General features: G+C 45.1%; 1 protein-coding gene across 5 annotated transcripts in view; it reads right to left on the reverse strand.

Annotated features, from left to right (window-relative positions):
- LOC140581265 (uncharacterized) overlaps positions 1-13,168 on the reverse strand; it is a 65,346-nt gene extending 52,178 nt beyond the window's left edge. For all 5 annotated transcript variants that reach the window (XM_072703417.1, XM_072703418.1, XM_072703421.1 and 2 more), the window contains exons 1-3: positions 12,998-13,168; positions 9,680-11,432; positions 4,080-4,169 (exon numbers count right to left, since the gene is read on the reverse strand). In XM_072703417.1, the coding sequence (XP_072559518.1) occupies positions 9,742-11,166 (1,425 nt within the window). In that variant the 5' untranslated portion in view covers positions 11,167-11,432; positions 12,998-13,168 and the 3' untranslated portion in view covers positions 4,080-4,169; positions 9,680-9,741. The remainder of the gene's footprint in view (positions 1-4,079; positions 4,170-9,679; positions 11,433-12,997) is intronic.
- Between the last annotated feature and the right edge of the window lie 4,810 nt (positions 13,169-17,978).

Below are 17,978 nucleotides of genomic sequence, written 5' to 3' on the forward strand. Positions count from 1 at the left end.
TGGGGGGAGCTGTGCAGGTCCTGGGTCGGCTGCTTTGGCAGCCCACAGCTGGACAGCGCGGCTCCCTTCCCCTCTATTTTAACTCCACTTTAGACATTGAGGGCCTGTGGGGGCTGGGGGGGGAGGACCGCAGCTCTGGCTGGGGTATCCATCCCCCACTTGTGTCCCCTCCACATTTTAACTGCACCCTAGCTCCACACACACACCCATTCCCACTGACCAAGGGGGGTGGTGGGCGGACCGGGGGAGTTGGGGGATGGCGGGGGCGGCGGGTGTTGGCTGGCGGGCCCGGGTGCGGGGCGGCGGCGTCCGCGGGGGGCTGCCGGCCTTCGGCGGGGGGCCGCTAGCCTGCGACCTGGGGGGTGGGGGAACAGCCTCTGGAGCCGTCCACTGGACAATTCCAGGGCATCTGCTGTTGGGCCTCGAGATGAGTGTGTGCGTGCGTGTCTATGTGTGTATCTGGTGTGTGTGCGTGTGGGCGTGCGTGTCTGTGTGTGTATCTGGTGAGGGTGTGCGTGTTGGGCGTGCGTGTTTGTATGTGTGTATCCGGTGAGTATGCATGCTCTGTTTGTCTGCATGTATGGCCTGGGACGGGGGAGCACGTCGGTGTTGGGGTGGTGCGGGTGTGGTGGGGTGCGAGTGTTTGGTGAATGTGGGTATCTGGGTATGAATGGCTCGTCGGCGATGCCGGCGCAGATGAGGCCCCAGACACCTCCTTGGGTTGGGGCGGGGGGGCGCTGCGGCGGGGGGCGGGGGTGTCCCCCTGGGTGTTGGCGCCGCGCGTCCGGGCGTGCCTTGCCTGGCGCCCGCTGCCCTGCGGCACTGTGGGCTGTCGCCGCGCGCCCCCCCTGCCGGCCCGCATCCACCTACACCACACATAGGTAATGGGGGGTGATCAGCTATTCACCCCCCATCTTACACATTAGACGCCACATCTAGACATCACACCGCACCACACAGAGGGAAGGGGGGGCGATTAGCCACTCATCCCCCCCTCATTATCTTAACTGCATTTTAGACATACATCCACGTCACACCACTCCTCCACATAGGGCCTTGGAGGGCGGGGGGAGCTGTGCAGGTCCTGGGTCGGCTGCTTCTGCAGCCCGCAGCTGGACTGCACAGCTCCCTTCCCCTCTATTTTAACTCCACTTTAGACACTTAGGGCTTGGGGGGGGCGATGGGTGTCTTTTCCCCATATGCTCCCCCATATCTCAACGACACCTTAGTTCACACACATGTACACCATCAATGATCAAGGTGGGTGGGGGGCGGTTGGGGGGGGGGGCGGGGTGAGGGGTCCTGGGTGTGGCGGGGGTGGCGGGCGCCGGCGGGTGGGCTCGGGGGTGGGGCGGCCGCATCTGTGGGGCGCTGCCGGTCTCCGGCGGGGTGCCCGCTCGCCTGCGATCTGGGGGGGTGGGGAACATCCTCTGGGCCGTCCACTGGGCAAGTCCAGGGCATCTGCTGCCGGACTTCAAAGACGAGCAGGTGTGACTGGGAGTGTGTGTCTGAGTGTGTGTATGAGTGCATGCATGGATCGGTGTGTCTGCATGTTTGTCCTGGTACGGGGAGCACGTGGATGATGGGGCGGTGTGGGGGCGGCAGTGAGGGGACTTGGGGGAGGGAGGGTGCGGGGGCTGGGGAGGGAGGGTTGGGATCTGGGTGGGGGAGGGGGGGTCGGGGTAGCCAGGGGCGGGTGTGCTTGGTGGCTCTCGGGGCGTCCCCCTGGTCCCCCGGGTGGGGGTTCTTGGGGGGGGGCGGGTCTCCCCGGGGCTGGCGGGGCCCCCACGGGGTGTGCGGGTGCTCCGGGCTCCGGGTTCTATCCGTGCCTGCGTGGCCGGCCCCCGGAGGTACCTGGCCACTGTGGGGCGGCTGGGTCCGTGACCCGTCGGGGCTCTCCCGGCCGTCTGGGGGCCCCGGGGTGGCGTTGTTGTGGCCTCGCACACACACTGGGAATCATTCCATGTTAACCTGCACACTCATACATACACTCACAACACACAAACATACACACATACACATATGCGTACACACACACATGCACGTACATATGCACACGCACACACATACACTTAGAACGCACACACACATAGACATGCACGCACACGCACACACACGAGCGCCTGGGGCTCTCTTCCCCTATTTTATCCCTCTTTCCCCTTGTCTGGGTGTGTGTGTGTGTGTGTGTGTGAGAGTGTGTGTGGGGGTTGGTGTGTGGCTTCCACTCCCTCCTCTCGGATGCGGATGCGGGTACGACAATGTTTGGACGGTGTTCCTGGTGGTCTGCTTGTGCCTACTGTATATATTTATTTTGTTTCGTTGGTATTGACGTGTTTGGTTCCAGGAGCGGACACTGGCACAGGCACGGTCCCATGTTGTGGCGGTACCACTGGTTTCTTTGTGTGTATACTGTTTGTGTGTGTCCCTGGATCTTATCTTTCAGATACAGCAGCTGGTGTGATGATACGGTGTAAAGCAGCAAGATGCAGAAGCTGTCCTCATCACTCTTTCCTTTTTTGTTCTATTGTTTGTTATGTATTATTTCTCTTTCCCTGTCTCTCTCTCTCTCTCTGACCCCCCTCCTTATTTTATTTTTATTATGCATTTATTTATTTTACTGTCTCTCACCCCTTTCTCTCCTTTCTCACTTTCTCTCTCGATTTTTTTCCCACTAACCCCCCCCTGTCAGCTCCGGCTTTGTGGCGCATTGACATATAACTGATTAATAAAGAGTATACCTCAAGTAACAAGAGGAGCTTAAATCCGAAGCTCCACTTGTTAAAATAAAAGTGTTGGCACAATAAGGCACCCAGACTAACATCCTGCTTGCTTAACTGCCGACACGACAGGGGGAGAGAAAAAAAAAAAAAAAAAAAACATCCCTCAGTTGGAAATCATGAACATTAGCTGTGGCAATTTGGTCCTTAGTAAACGAAATCGGCAGAACTTCTCAACAGTAAAACTTTCAGAAAACCCTGCTAGTCCATGTGCTCCATGGTTATCAGCACACCTCTTGTTCTATATGTTTTATAGCTTTAATCAATGGCTCAAGAAACTTTTCATAGCCATATTGCTTGACATCAACACTTTTAATGAGGAGTGCTAGTTGAAGTGAAGGGAGACTGGATGAGAACTTGGCTGGTAAATTTAAAACAACCCAATAAACCGCAGTTATCTTGTGAAGCTTTCTTGAGGTGCCTAGAGGATTACACACTTCAAAATCATCAGTATACAATGCCAAACTGATATATTGGTTCTGCTGCCCAAGTGACTTATTGTCCTTGTAATACTTCCCGTCTTGAAAAGACTTACAGAACCCAGGTAAAGAGTCTTGATCAAATACAATTTGGTCCAAAAAATCTGCCCGCCTAAATAAAGTCTCAAGTACCTTATTTACTGATACATAAACAAAAGTGTTTTTACCGGCTGAGTTATAAAGATATTTGGTGGGTTCTAATTACAAAAAAATGTTCACTGAAATATAAATTCCTCCAGGGATCTGTAGATTGAAAAGTTGACTGAGTTTCAATACCACTCTACAAGAGTCTGAATTGCACTTCTGGAAATATGCAACACTGTTTGCATAGATAGAAAGAGAGAAGCCAATTTGTGCTCAAGTGTCTCAATATCCAAATTTTCCTCAGTCTCTTCAACCTCATCTGATCTCCTACTATCCTTTGAGATAACCCTGTCATGTGATAAGCCTGCTTCAAAATCTACTTGTTCATCATCACTTGCCTCATCTAAGGTGTTGCTTCTTCCTACACTTCGAAAATCGTTAAGTGAGCAATTTTTATGATTCCGACTACTGTGAGAACTTAAGGTTGGACGAACATTTGTGGTAAAGGTACATCTAACAATGGGACATTGCACAGCTTCGTGATTCTTTAAATGGTATCCAAGATGCTTCCAAAAAGTCTTTTCACTGCAAATCTCTTTTAAATCACACAATTCACATTGAAATGTTGAATTTGGTGAATTTTCGGTGTCTCTGTGTGATCTTGACAGGTGTGATCGTACTGCACCAGGAGTTTCAAACACACATACACAGTTTGTGTGAACGCAAGGCCAGCGAGCACCTTTTCCATGACGAAGGCGACAATGCTTCAGCAGCACCTCTTCAGATGAGCCAACAAATTTGCAGAATTTGCACTGCATGCAATCCACTCCTGAAACACAGAAACAAAAGACAAAAAAACATTAAGACATTTTAAATAATGAAAAAAGTAGCCTACTTTGCTACAAACGCTGTAATTTGTAATAATATTTTTAAATGACTTTTTGTTATATGTAGCCTACAAGTCACAATACTAAATCAATATAAGCTGATAAGGCAACATGTTAGGGTAGAGATTGAAGCAAGGTTGAATTGATCAATTAGAGCAAGTTTGTTAGGCAAACTACACTATACAGCTCATGTCCACTTAAGGTTATACAGTAACTCACTACAAAGTTCATAATCTATGCCCAACTCACCATGTCTCAGTTTAATGTTAAGGAAACCTTCACACAGCCCTTGTCGTTGTCTCACTACTTGCACGCTGGCAGGTAAAGTGTGGCATGTATGCACACACGCACCGCCACATTTAACTTTAATGTTACTAGCTAGCTACTATCCTTTCTTTCACTTGCAGATCCTTGTCTCACCAGCACTGTAATCCCAATTAAAGTGCATTCTTAAAACTATTGAGTTCTTCCACAAACAATTTGTTCACTGTAGTTTTAGCAATGTCCAGTTTGACAGCACTCATCTGGAATTCATTGTGTATAACTTATACTGCCAAGATTTCCACTTTGCTGTATCATGCGCTTTCTCTGTAGTCTCTTCCAGTTTTACCTCTCCAATTTGTATTACTACAATTTCAAACTTAAAGCATCCAGTCTGCTATTCTAACTCAATCAGCATGACAGAGTAAACTTCAGCCTTGTCCTTGTCAACACTCCACCTGTGTTTTTAGAGAGTTACTGAAATTATGTCAGCAGGTCCCTCCTTCGATTACCACCTTATCGTGGTTTTCGTGCCTCAGTCACCCTGGGGGCTATTTTGTCAGGGGCAATAGCCCCTGGTAGGGTCTCCCAAGGCAAAAAGATCCCAGGGGAGGGGCCAGACAAAGAGATATAGTTGGGCTCACCTCAACGCATAGCGTGGGTTCTGGAACCAATCTCCTGGAGAGGGGCTGGACGCTCTTTTCTTTTGGAGTTGCAGCGGGTGAGCGGCGCCGGGCAGGGGTCGGGCTACTGGTGGCCACGCAGCTTGGTGCATTAAAAATGGAGTTTACCCCGGTGAACGAGAGGGCTGTCTACCTGCGCCTTCGGGTCGGGGATAGGTCTCTGACTGTCATCTGCGCTTATGGAATGCCCGGCCTTCTTGGACTCCCTGAGTGGTGTGCTGCTTACCGTGCCACGAGGGAATTCCATCGTTTTGCTGGGGGACTTCAACGCTCACATGGGCAATGACAGTGTGGCCTGGAGGGGGGTGATTGGGAGGAACAGTCTCCCTGATCTGAACCCGAGTGGTGTTCTCTTACTGGACTTCTGTACAATGCATGGTTTGTCCATAACGAACACCATGTTCGAGCATAAGGGTGTCCATAAGTGGACATGGTACGAACATGCCTGGGGCTACAGGTCGATGATCGATTTCATAATCGTATCATCTGATCTGCGGCCTTCTGTCTTGGACACTCGGGTGAAGAGAGGGGCAGAGCTATCAACTGATCACCACCTGGTGGTGAGTTGGCTCAGGTGGCAGGGGAGGAAGCCGGTCAGACCTGGTAGGCCCAAGCGCATAGGAATGCTGGGAACGTCTGGCAGAGGCTCCTGTTCGCCAGAGCTTTAACTCGCACCTCCAGCAGAATTGCAACTGCATACCAGGGGAGGTTGGGGACATTGAGTCTGAATGGACACTGTTCCGGACCTCCATTGTGGAAGCGGCCGTACGGAGCTGTGGCTGCAGGGTGGTCAGTGCCAGTCGTGGTGGTAACCCTCGTACCTGATGGTGGACACCAGAGGTGAGGGGGGCTGTCAAGCAGAAGAAGGAGGCTTACCGGGAATTATTAGCCTGGGGGTCTTCGGAGGCAGCTGACGGGTACCGGCAGACCAGGCGGTACGCGGCTCAGGCGGTTGTGAAACCAAAAAACCGGGCGTGGGAGGAGTTTGGTGAGGCCATGGAAAGTGACTTTCGGTCGGCCTCAAAAAGGTTCTGGCAAACCATCCGGAATATCAGGAGGGGGAAGCAGCTCCTGGTTCCTAATATTTATAGTGGGGAGGGGGTGCTGATGACCTCACATGGGGACATCACCCGGAGGTGGAAGGAATACATTGAGGACCTCCTCAACCCTTCCTCAGATACATCTGCGCACACTGCCTTTGAGACATTTGAGGGCACAGAGCTCGGGGGTGCTGGGGGGGACTTGCCCATCACTGGGACTGAGGTGGCCAGGGTGGTTAAAGATGAGATCCACCCGGAGTACCTAAAGGTTCTGGATGTTGTGGGGCTGTCATGGCTGACACGCCTTCTCAACAGCATGTGCAGATCTGGGGCAGTACCACTGGATTGGCAGACCGGGGTGGTGGTCCCCTTATTTAAGAAAGGGGACCGGAGGGTGTGTTCCAACTATAGGGGGATCACACTTCTCAGCCTTCTCAGCCTTCCTGGGAAAGTCTATTCCGGGGTACTGGAGAGGAGGGTGAGATCGATAGTCTAATCTCGGATTCAGGAGGAACAATGCGGTTTTTGTCCTGGCCGTGGAACACTGGACCAGCCTTACACCCTTGTGAGGGTACTGGAGGGGGCCTGGGAGTTTGCCTATCCAGTCTACATGTGATTTGTGGACTTGGAAAAGGCTTATGAACGGGTTCCCCGAGGTACCCTGTAGGGGGTGCTTCAGGAGTATGGGGTTGGGGTTCCACTATTGTGGGCAATTCGGTCCCTGTATGAATGGAGCAGAAGCTTGGTCCGCATTGCCAGTAATAAGTCGGACGTGTTCTCAGTGCGGGTTGGGATCCACCAGGGCTACCCTTTGTCATGGGTCCTGTTTATAATATTTATGGACAGGATTTCTAGGCGCAGCCAGGGTGTTGAGGGTGTCCTCAGGATTGCTTTTTGCGGACGATGTCGTCCTGTTGGCTTCATCTGCTGGGGACCTCCAGTGTGCTCTGGGGCGGTTTGCAGCTGAGTGCGAAGCGGCGGGGATAAGGATTGGAACCATGGTTCTCAATCGGAGTGGCGTCTGCAGATTTGCAGGTGCTTAACCGGTTCATCGTGGCTAAGAAAGAACTGAGCCAGAAAGCAAAGCTCTCGATATATTGGTCCATCTTCGTCCCTACCCTCACCTATGATCATGAGCTATGGGTAATGACCGAAAGAATGAGATTGCGAATACAGGCGGCCGAAATGAGGATTCTCCACAGGGTATCTGGGCTCTCCCTTAGAGATAAGGTGAGAAGTTTGGATACCCAGGAGAGTCTCAGAGTAGACGTCGAAAGGAGCCAATTGAGGTGGATTGGACATCAGGCACGGATGCCTCCTGGGTGGCTACCCGGAGAGGTTTTCTGTGCATGTCCTACAGGGAGAAGGCCCCGGGGCAGGACACGCTGGAGGGATTATATCTCTCGGTTGGCCTGGGAACGCCTCGGCATCCCCCCACAAAGAGCTGGTAGAGGTAGCTGGGGAGAGGGAGGTCTGGGTATCTCTCCTGAAGCTGCTTCCCCCACGACCCAAACCCCGGACAAGCTTAAGGTAATGGAATGCAACCTATTTTGGTGAAATTGTTTTTAAAAATCATCAAATCAGAGCAATAAATGGCATGGCTTAAATATACTTAAAAATCTAAGGTAATGTCAATTGCTCTACATAAAAAAAAACTGATCCAAACCGACATGTTCCTGACATGTTCGCAAGTTCGTAAGAATGACCCATATATTATTTATTTAATGGTTCAGCTTAAATTTGTCATCTACAGATTATTAATTTACAACAAAAATAATACTTGCAAGCAAATACAAAGTGAACGGTGTTTGATGAAATGATGGCAAAAAGAAATGTGAAGCCATTGCATTTGGCAAATGGCTCTAAAAAGGACTAAACTCTTATAAAACAAAACTTTTCGGGATTCCCAACTTTGATCAGCTGGCAGACTACCCCAACACTTTGGATGTAGCTAATTTCAGGTTTATAATGGAATTATATAGATTTGCCGTGAGATTTCTTGCATGAGCGTGAAGGTCTGAAAGTGAGCGTCACGCCTGATGCATAAATTGGCAACCCCTGATATTTTATTAACCTTTCATAAACAATATAGGAGGAATTTTTGTTCTTGTGCATGCCACCAGTTTTCATGTAGTTCAGGAACCTTTTCCCCCTTCAGATCCACATTGCGTATGAATGTTTCTTGCAGCTCATTTCCGGTGAGTTCCTTAACATTAGAATTCATGGAAAAATTAGGCTCTCCTCATGAGGAGCCCCCCCCCTTACTCCCCACACAAGCTGCCCGCCCCCTCTCCAGCACCATTAACACCTTCTGTTTTGCAAATAAATCACAGTCACCCAGTCAAAGTTATCCCCCAGCCTGAAGTCACTTCTACTGAGGTCTGCACTAAAGTGTTTATCTAGCGGTATCTCATAAATACATGCTTTATATATTGCATATACATACACTACCAGTCAAATTTAGAACACCCAAATTTTTGCATTTTTTAATTGAGAAGTATGCAGTTTAATGTCTCATTGCACTCTGAAATGAAAGCATAGTACAAATAAGCAATTGGAGTTAAAAGAAATCATGGAATCAATTTATAGACCAAAATGTATTCTAAACTTCTGACTCAAAGTAGCCACCTTTGGCAGATATAACAGCAGAACACACTCGTGGCATTCTTTCTACAATAGAAATCAAATATTCTTCCCTAAACATTAGGCCACCACTGCCCTATGTCATTTGGGTTTATTATTTATAGTCTTACTCTTTCTTGTAATGGGTTGTAGAAAAATAACTAAAAAGAATGCAATTCAAACCCTTTTTTGTAAACTGTAGCCAAGATAGTATACTCAAACACTGTGTAATGAAGAGAAATTGACATACCTTTGTCTTCAATATGACAAGTTTCATAACATTTTAAGACGATTAAAAAAAATCACAATTAAAGCTCATGCGATGAAAATTATTCTTGTTCAGATGCTAACACAAAATTCACACAAAATTTTGTCTGAATAAACTACAATATATAACATATTCTCATGTTGCCTCCTAAAAATATGTTCCCAAATCAATTAATGTGCAGGAATGCTACCAATTCTGTCATTTTCCACCAACACTGACATCTGCACTAGATAAGGAAAGGGCCTCTGTGTATTCTGCTTTGTGTCTTGCATGGAGCCTGAGGTCTGCAGCCAGCCTCTGACTGTAATGTCAGGATTCAGACTTCTTCCTCAGAATTCTCTGATTATTATTTCACGTGCCCGAATCCTCTTCTGTAAAATACACAACTGTGTAATTTTTCAGTAGTTTATAAAACTGCTTTGCAGTCGAAGTCTACCTTCAAAATATACTGTAACTATTAAAACACTGCCTCCGAATCTTTGTCAAACAAATCCTAAACATCAACAGGACTAATGAGGGGGACCCAACATACTGGTATTTCACAAATACAATTCAGAAAAATTCAAGAACCAACTTACTGGACTAACTGTGATAATGAACTGTCAAGTGAGTGCTTCTCAATGTGTCCTAATCGAGATCATCACTGGGAGCACTGGTAGGGCCTCTCTCCTGTGTGAATCCGCTGGTGATTCTTTAGGGTTCCTGACTTACTAAAGCTCTTCCCACACTGAGAGCACTGGTAGGGCCTCTCTCCTGTGTGAATCAGCTGGTGTTTCTTTAGGTTTCCTAACTCACTAAAGCTCTTCCCACACTGGGAGCACTGGTAGGGCCTCTCTCCTGTGTGAATCTGCTGGTGGACCTTTAGGGTTCCTAATTGACTGAAGCTCTTCCCACACTGGGAGCACTGGTAGGGCCTCTCTCCTGTGTGAATCCGCTGGTGTTTCTTTAGGGTTCCTAACTCACTAAAGCTCTTCCCACACTGGGAGCACTGGTAGGGCCTCTCTCCTGTGTGAATCCGCTGGTGGATCTTTAGGGTTCCTGATTGAATAAAGCTCTTCCCACACTGAGAGCACTGGTAGGCCCTCTCTCCTGTGTGAATCAGCTGGTGTTTCTTTAGGTTTCCTAACTCACTAAAGCTCTTCCCACACTGGGAGCACTGGTAGGGCCTCTCTCCTGTGTGAACCCGCTGGTGATTCTTTAGGTGTCCTAAATGTCTGAAGCTCTTCCCACACTGGGAGCACTGGTAGGGCCTCTCTCCTGTGTGCATCCGCTGGTGATTCTTTAGGGTTCCTAGCTCACTAAAGCTCTTGCCACACTGGGAGCACTGGTAGGGCCCCTCTCCTGTGTGCATCCGCTGGTGATTCTTTAGGGTTCCTATCTCACTAAAGCTCTTCCCACACTGGGAGCACTGGTAGGGCCCCTCTCCCATGTGAATCCGCTGGTGATTCTTTAGGGTTCCTATCTCACTAAAGCTCTTCCCACACTGGGAGCACTGGTAAGGCCTCTCTCTTGTGTGAATCCGCTGGTGGACCTTTAGGGGTCCTAAATGTCTGAAGCTCTTCCCACACTGAGAGCACTGGTAGGGCCTCTCTCCTGTGTGAATCCACTGGTGACTCTCTAGGTATCTTAACTCACTAAATCTCTTCCCACACTGGGAGCACTGGTAGGGCCTCTCTCCTGTGTGAATCCGCTGGTGGATCTTTAGGGTTCCTGACTGAATAAAGCTCTTCCCACACTGGGAGCACTGGTAGGGCCTCTCTCCTGTGTGAATCCGCTGGTGATTCTTTAGGTGTCCTAAATGTCTGAAGCTCTTCCCACACTGGGAGCACTGGTAGGGCCTCTCTCCTGTGTGAATCCGCTGGTGGATCTTTAGGGTTCCTAACTCACTAAAGCTCTTCCCACACTGGGAGCACTGGTAGGGCCTCTCTCCTGTGTGAATCCGCTGGTGGATCTTTAGGTGTCCTAATCGACTGAAGCTCTTCCCACACTCAGAACACAGATGGGACGACTTCTCTGTACGAGTCTGCCTGTGTATTTTACAGTCTCTGTTTATATTAAAAGTCATCTCACCCTGGGAACCCTGTTGTGCTGTCAGTGTGTATGTACTGGCTTCTTCCAGGGTACTGAGTATGTCTGTACTGGGCTGAGTGGCACTGGGGCCAGCAGAAGCTGGTGAATCCTGGGTTGTGTTGATAGATCCGGTCCTCAGCTGTATGAGATACTCGTTGGGGTGAGATATTTTGATATGTCTGTGCAGGTCAATGTCTGCAATGTAGGAGAATGGATCCTGAGAGCAAGCAAAGGTTTGGGAGGATTCATCCACTCTCCTTGCTGAGGGAAGATGGAGACACAGCAGTCAGTACGGAGATGGAACAGGGTTAATAGACAAAAATTATCAGGAAAATAGTGAATAAGGCAAACATATCATCCAAAGAGCCTTCGTTACTCCATACGCAGTTCATGTTCACAGTGTGCTATTCACACTGCAATCTCTGACATGCTTGAACTGAACTACACAGAGCACCAACACTGCTGGTTTGAAATGGCAACTTGAAGTACAAACTATTACCTCCAAATACACCAAAACAACTGCGGTTTTGATGGTATGTGTTAACCCACTAGTGTCTGAGGCCTCTTTTCCACTTTCGGGGTAGTCTGACATGCCTTGACATTTTAAAATATTTCACCTATCTAAAAAACATTTATCCCAAAGTGTTACATGTGCTTTTATTCAGCACAAACTCAGCACCAATAATCTGAGACCACTTAGAATGTTGTTATTCTATTTTTTGTTAAAATCAACTTTAAACATATGCTTTCCAAAAACCTACTTTCAGACATGCTGAGAAATTGTAAAAAAAAATCACATTATAGACATTTCTAGCCAAGACTTTTGAGCTCTGAAGCTTAGACACAGGGGTTGGCTACACATAGGTGAAAGAGACATTCTGAAATTTTATGTGGTTTGATTACTAAAGTGTTAGAACTTTAGAGTGACACTCTTTTTCTCAAAGTCAGTAGCCTTCACAATGAATATTGATGAGATAGGTCCTCCTCGCACCTGTAGTAGTTTGCATACTGTCAATAGCCCATCAGTCTGGAATGTCACTGCACCCCACACCCATCACTTTGGAAAGGCAGTTTGAAACGCAAGTAGCAACAATAAAATCCCTTTCACAGTTTATTGGTAGATGGAATGAAAAATGAAAAACTGTGACCATATAAATATAGAAAGCGATAAATATGATGCAGTGACTATTATTAACGCTCTGGGGACAAGGGCATCGGCGACCGCATATCTTTCTCATGTATTTCAGTTTATATCTCGCTGAAATCATTATGTAGGATACTACATTATTTGTATTTTTATACATATCCCACGTTTATTTATACCAAAATCCACTTAACATTCTGCTGTTAGCCAATGAAACCTCCCCAATGATTATATATACTGTGGTTTTCCAGCGCTGTTTTTGATTATCAAAAGGTATAGGGTGTTTTATTTGCACACTTTGTGTTTGTTTTATTTGGAGAGTATATTTTACTTTTAGATTTCATACTTTATCTGTGCTGTTGATTAGAAAAGCCCGCAACTGTATAGCTTGTTAATAACCAATTCCGATTTTGTAAACCAACGCGCTACTCCAGTAGTCTTTTTTTCTAGATACTCTGTTACTCTCACTAAAGTAATGAGATTGAGCTCTTTTACACCGACTTCCGTTGTTATAATATTGAAGTAACCGTACTTTTACTCGAGTACAGAATTCGACTACTCTACCCACTTCTGCAAACATACAAGCATGTATTACGTAACTAAATGTCTCCCGGCGGAATGCGCAACTAGCTAGCTACATTAGCAGTCACAGCTACGAACCCATCCCCCACAAACGCCTTACCGTGCCGCAAATGCCTCCTCCTGTCAGTGACTCGAAAGTTGTTTCCCCAAACAGTATTTTCCTGTTCAGTCGTAATTAGACCCACGATTGTAACGTCTGCTGACTGCTGCAGCCTGGCCGAATAATTAGAAGGCTCTGGCTGCACACCTTCACCAGGAGGGTCTCCACTAGAAGGCCGGAAACACGTGATCTTCACAAGCGAGTCCGGACATGACATTATGCAAACTACGCCATGGAGGCAGTACCAGATATCACACGACCTCCACGCACAGCCCGGACTTGTTAGTGCGAGAGTGTTTTTTTATCTTTTCTGTTAAGTAATTTTTTTTTTTTTTATAATTTTTTATTTTTAAAATTAAATTCCTTTATTTCGTCTTCAACAAAATACAATATCCGAGCAGGGGGACAGCACAGGTAAGTCAAAACAGGCCAAACGTAAGAGTACAAAGTTTACAGGCACTTTTGGTCTTCACCTTCTATAGAATTAAAAAATAAAACTAAATAATTTTTAAAAGCTACAGTGTTGGGGAAGACCTTCATATAGCTACAGTTATGTTAATAAAATTTTGCAATTAAAATAATATTGTTGAGCAAGAATTCAGTATCCTTCTCTTCAAGGAAAACCGCAAACTTAATGGTGAGATACTCTAAGTGTGGTATTACATTTTGTGAAGATAAACAATTAAACAGAGTAGACCAAAAAGCATTGACCACTGTACAAGAGAAAAATAAATGTTCCTGGGATTCACTCTCATTATCAGAGAAAGAACATAAATCTTCCAAGTCGTCTAAATAGTGGGAGAGTGTTTAGCTTTGTCGAAAGAAAAAAGTGGGTAAAACAAGCAACAATAGTAGCATTCTAGCAGCTGGAGTTTTAGAAAGTTTTGACCGGTGTTTTTTTTCTCTCTCCAAATTTAGCTTTAGATTGATTACTTAAGCTTGGACTGACTGTATCCGCATACTCCCCTGTTCCAGAGTTCGTAGTTACTAATTAATGCCATACAGATTTTGCTACTGGAAAATTAAAAAAATATTTTAAATATTTATTTAGTTCCGAATCTTTAGTGAACTAGGCAGCTCTGTTACAAATGTTACATGTGCTGTGAATTGAAGTAATTATTACTGTACATGACAATTATTCTTATTAATTGTACTATTTTAGATGCACATATCTATATGGGATGCTAATTCATAGCCGGTTCTGGATGAATGCAACACATGGACTGCCAGAAAGCTCCCTACAGACTAAAACAGAATGATGATCTGGATGACCTCGATCCCTTTCTTTTTGTGTTTCAGTACAAAGAAGATATGGAACACTTTCTTAAAAACTGTGTTGATAATCAGCACCTCCGGGTCAACGCTATGTTTTTATTGCCTTAGAGATGAGCTGCAGTGCCCATCACTAGTGTTTATTTAAAGTTAATTTTTAAGAACTTTGCTTTAATAACCATATCATTGTAATAAAAATAGTTCAAAGTAGACTAAATTTTGTTTGTTGGTTTCCTAAGTTTATTATGTGGTTGCGATAAGCGACAATCACATATTGTTATTCCTTATATTCTTATTTTTTTTATTCCACTCACTTTTTCTAGACGCTCCTCCTACATTTTCTGCGGAAATGCATCTCTAGTTATTTATGCAATTGTGTATATTTTATATTTATATTAGTGCTGTCAAATGATTAAATTTTTTAATCAGATTAATCACAGGGTTCCTGTGGATTAATTTTGATTAATCATGATTAAATATCATTCATTTTTAATCTATATTAATCACATTTAATTTTGCATGAGCAAACAGACTCAAGAAAAAAGGGAATATATATGCACTTAACATGTTTATTGAACATCTTGAACATGAGTCGGATGCATTCCATCTGCCACAGAAGTGCAATACCATGGACCCATATCAAAAAGCAAGATTTTTTGCTTAGCCGGACAACTTGTCGGATTTAAGGTACCTCAGTTTAAATGGTCTTTATCTTCGTTCGCTTACAATTAGCACGAACTACTGTAAATCCGACAAATAATCCAACTAATCATGAAGTCCAATTCTAGCCTGGTTAATTGCCATTGTTAGCAGTATCAGTTGATAACACATTACGTGCGGTGCTTTACATATAAAACTCCGTAGCAACACATCCACAGATAAGTTGGACGGTATAGCGTGTGCGACCGATTTAATGAGCCACAAATGAGAAGTAGTGCTTACCAGTATAAGACTACAACTTTCCCTTCTGTTGGTAAAGGGCGCAGCCATCTTGGATTCTGAACTCGGGATCCTCTGAGCTGCTCCGAGATATTTCTTGGATGTCTGAGAAACGCCAAGAGCAGAGAAACGGGACCGCATGTAGTCACTTCCGGCTTCAAAACTCCGGAATCCGACTCGGAATACAAGTTCCGAGGGGAAATGGAACGCACTAAAACTACCTGAAATGGGTTGACAGAGACATTTCAGTGATTATGAATCATTCTGCGCTGCAGATGGGATAATTGCGTTAAAAATTTTAATCAGATTAATCATGATGATGGATTAATCCGCGTTAACCCGTTAATTTTGACAGCCCTAATTTATATGTTTCAAACATTTTATCAAATTCTATAGGAGCATTTCTTACACAGTAACAGAAAAGTAAGCCTTATGCTTAAGGTCAAGCATAGACCATGACAAAAAGGTTTCATGACCAAAAACAGTGGAGACTTTACTGTAGAAGAAACAAGGCACAGGAGTCACAATATTTGATAGCAGCCACCAAATCCTGTGACCCCAAAGCAACAAGGGAAAAATCAGGGACACTGCAGTGAAAAGCACTTCAGGTGACTTGTCATCATTGTACATGATAATATTATAAAGATTTCATGACTGGGTTACACCATCCACCTTCAACAGAGGGGTCACAATATTTGATAGCAGCCACCAAATCCTGTGACCCCAAAGCAACATGGGAAAAATCAGGGACACTGCAGTGAAAAGCACTTCCGCTGCATCACCATAAATAGAAATTGTAATCCTGGAAAGATTTCATAACTGGGGTGTACAGGTCAGCTCTGTCAAAGGGGTGACTAATTAACACCACTTTCATCAGATTTTGTGACCTAGATGTGGCTACTGAACAAGCAACAATGTACCGTTCATCTTCAGGCAACAATGTGCTGAGTGAGTCTTTAAAAAGACATGTTCATCGACTTCATACGCTTCAGACAGCTGTTGTCTCATTGTATCCAGCATTCTTACATTTGCCGACACTTGAAAATTGGCTTGCCACCTGTCAGTACTGGCATGGTCCAGTTTAATACAGTAAGGAGCATTTTATTCCAGCTCCAGTATGACACGATCCCACATTACTCGAGACAAGTGGCGATGCTATATTTCATCGTGACAGTAAATGTAGTGCACTACAATACAGAATATCACAAAATTGGCTGCATCAGCCGATTGGGTAACAGTTGTGTATCAGAATGTAAGACGGCAGTTAAGTAGCATAAAGTAAGATGATGAAACTGAGAAGCAGAACTATCGTGTTGTTTTTTTCGCAATTATGTCTTTGATATTTCCCTTACAGACATTGTAAAGTGGAGATAACTTAAAATAAAAATAAAAACAAAACGAAATAAAACTAAATAAAATAATATGAAGTAAAATTAAAGCGAATAAACGGGGAAATTAGACACAGCACTGCCGACGTGTTTCGGAGCTCAGAAATAGCCACTCTCGTACCCTCCTACATATTTTGCGAGAACATAAGTTAAATTGCGTTGCGTAAAATGGGGAGAGTGCTCGTGCACGTGGACGGGAACCTCGCGAACATGTACAGCAGTCACAGAATTCGATGGTCACAGAATTTGGTGTAACACCTGTTTTACAATTAGCGCAGAGTTTGTGATAGTAGAAATAAGCGTCTTTAATATCAGACCCGGTGAAAAAATCAAGCGGATTGTTTTTAGTCTTGTATCAGTGCAGCTTTTATGAATAACGTGTAAAACAGACAGAGATTTGCACATTTATGTATAGGCCTACATAGAAATTATATCTCTCCCATAGTAAACAGTCTGATTTTAGATCATCGCTAGTAATGTACAAAGTTTTTCCATTGTCAGATATAAATGTATTTGTAACGTATTGATTTCATCATGTATACACATTTGAATGTTTTGACTTTGACTGCTTATTGTGTTGAGATTTTTGTTGTAATTTCTGGTTATTCATATAGATGCACAAATCAATTCTGAAGGCTGGTTCGTCACTGGAGCTTAATACTTGCAATGTCTGAAGTTGAAGTTTGAAGTTTATTATCATATGTACAAAGTACAGCGTACAGAGTACAATGAAATTCTTACTTGAAAACCCCTCCCTCACAGACAAAACATAAGACATAATACACAGAAGACATAGAAGACAAAGTAGTGCAGCAGCAATAAATAATAAATAGGTAAAGTGTCAGTACGTAGTGTGGAGTAAGTTGCTGTTACTGTGTGTTGAATAGCCTGATGGCACTGGGGTAAAAACTGTTCCTGAATCGAGTCGTGCGTGAGTGAATTGTCCTGAGTCTCTTGCCTGATGGCAGGAAAGTAAAAAGTGCCAGTGCAGGGTGGCTGGGGTCTTTCAGGATGCTCTTAGTTTTCTTGAGACAGCGCGTGTTATAAATGTCCGTTATTGCAGGGAGTGGTGTGCCTGTGATCCGCTGAGCTGTTTTCTTTTTTCTTTTTTCAGGGGAGAATGGTCACATTTATTAAAGCTAACAGGAAGGGCACAAATACAAAAGTAACAGCTTAGTAGACTAATGTTGTGCAGAAAGGAAAAGCTAATTGAACCTTGAAGCGGATGCAGACGAACATGTTTCTGTTTCGTTTCTGTCAGTTAAGAACAAGAAAAAAAACTTCAGTGGGCACATGACCAGCAGAACCAGATGACTGAAGAGTTGAAAAATTTCAGCTTGGCTGACTATCTTGATTCATGTTATGACATGCTGATGATAGGG

This window comes from Paramormyrops kingsleyae, chromosome 20 (genome assembly GCF_048594095.1).
Source record: "Paramormyrops kingsleyae isolate MSU_618 chromosome 20, PKINGS_0.4, whole genome shotgun sequence".
Classification (NCBI taxonomy): domain Eukaryota; kingdom Metazoa; phylum Chordata; class Actinopteri; order Osteoglossiformes; family Mormyridae; genus Paramormyrops; species Paramormyrops kingsleyae.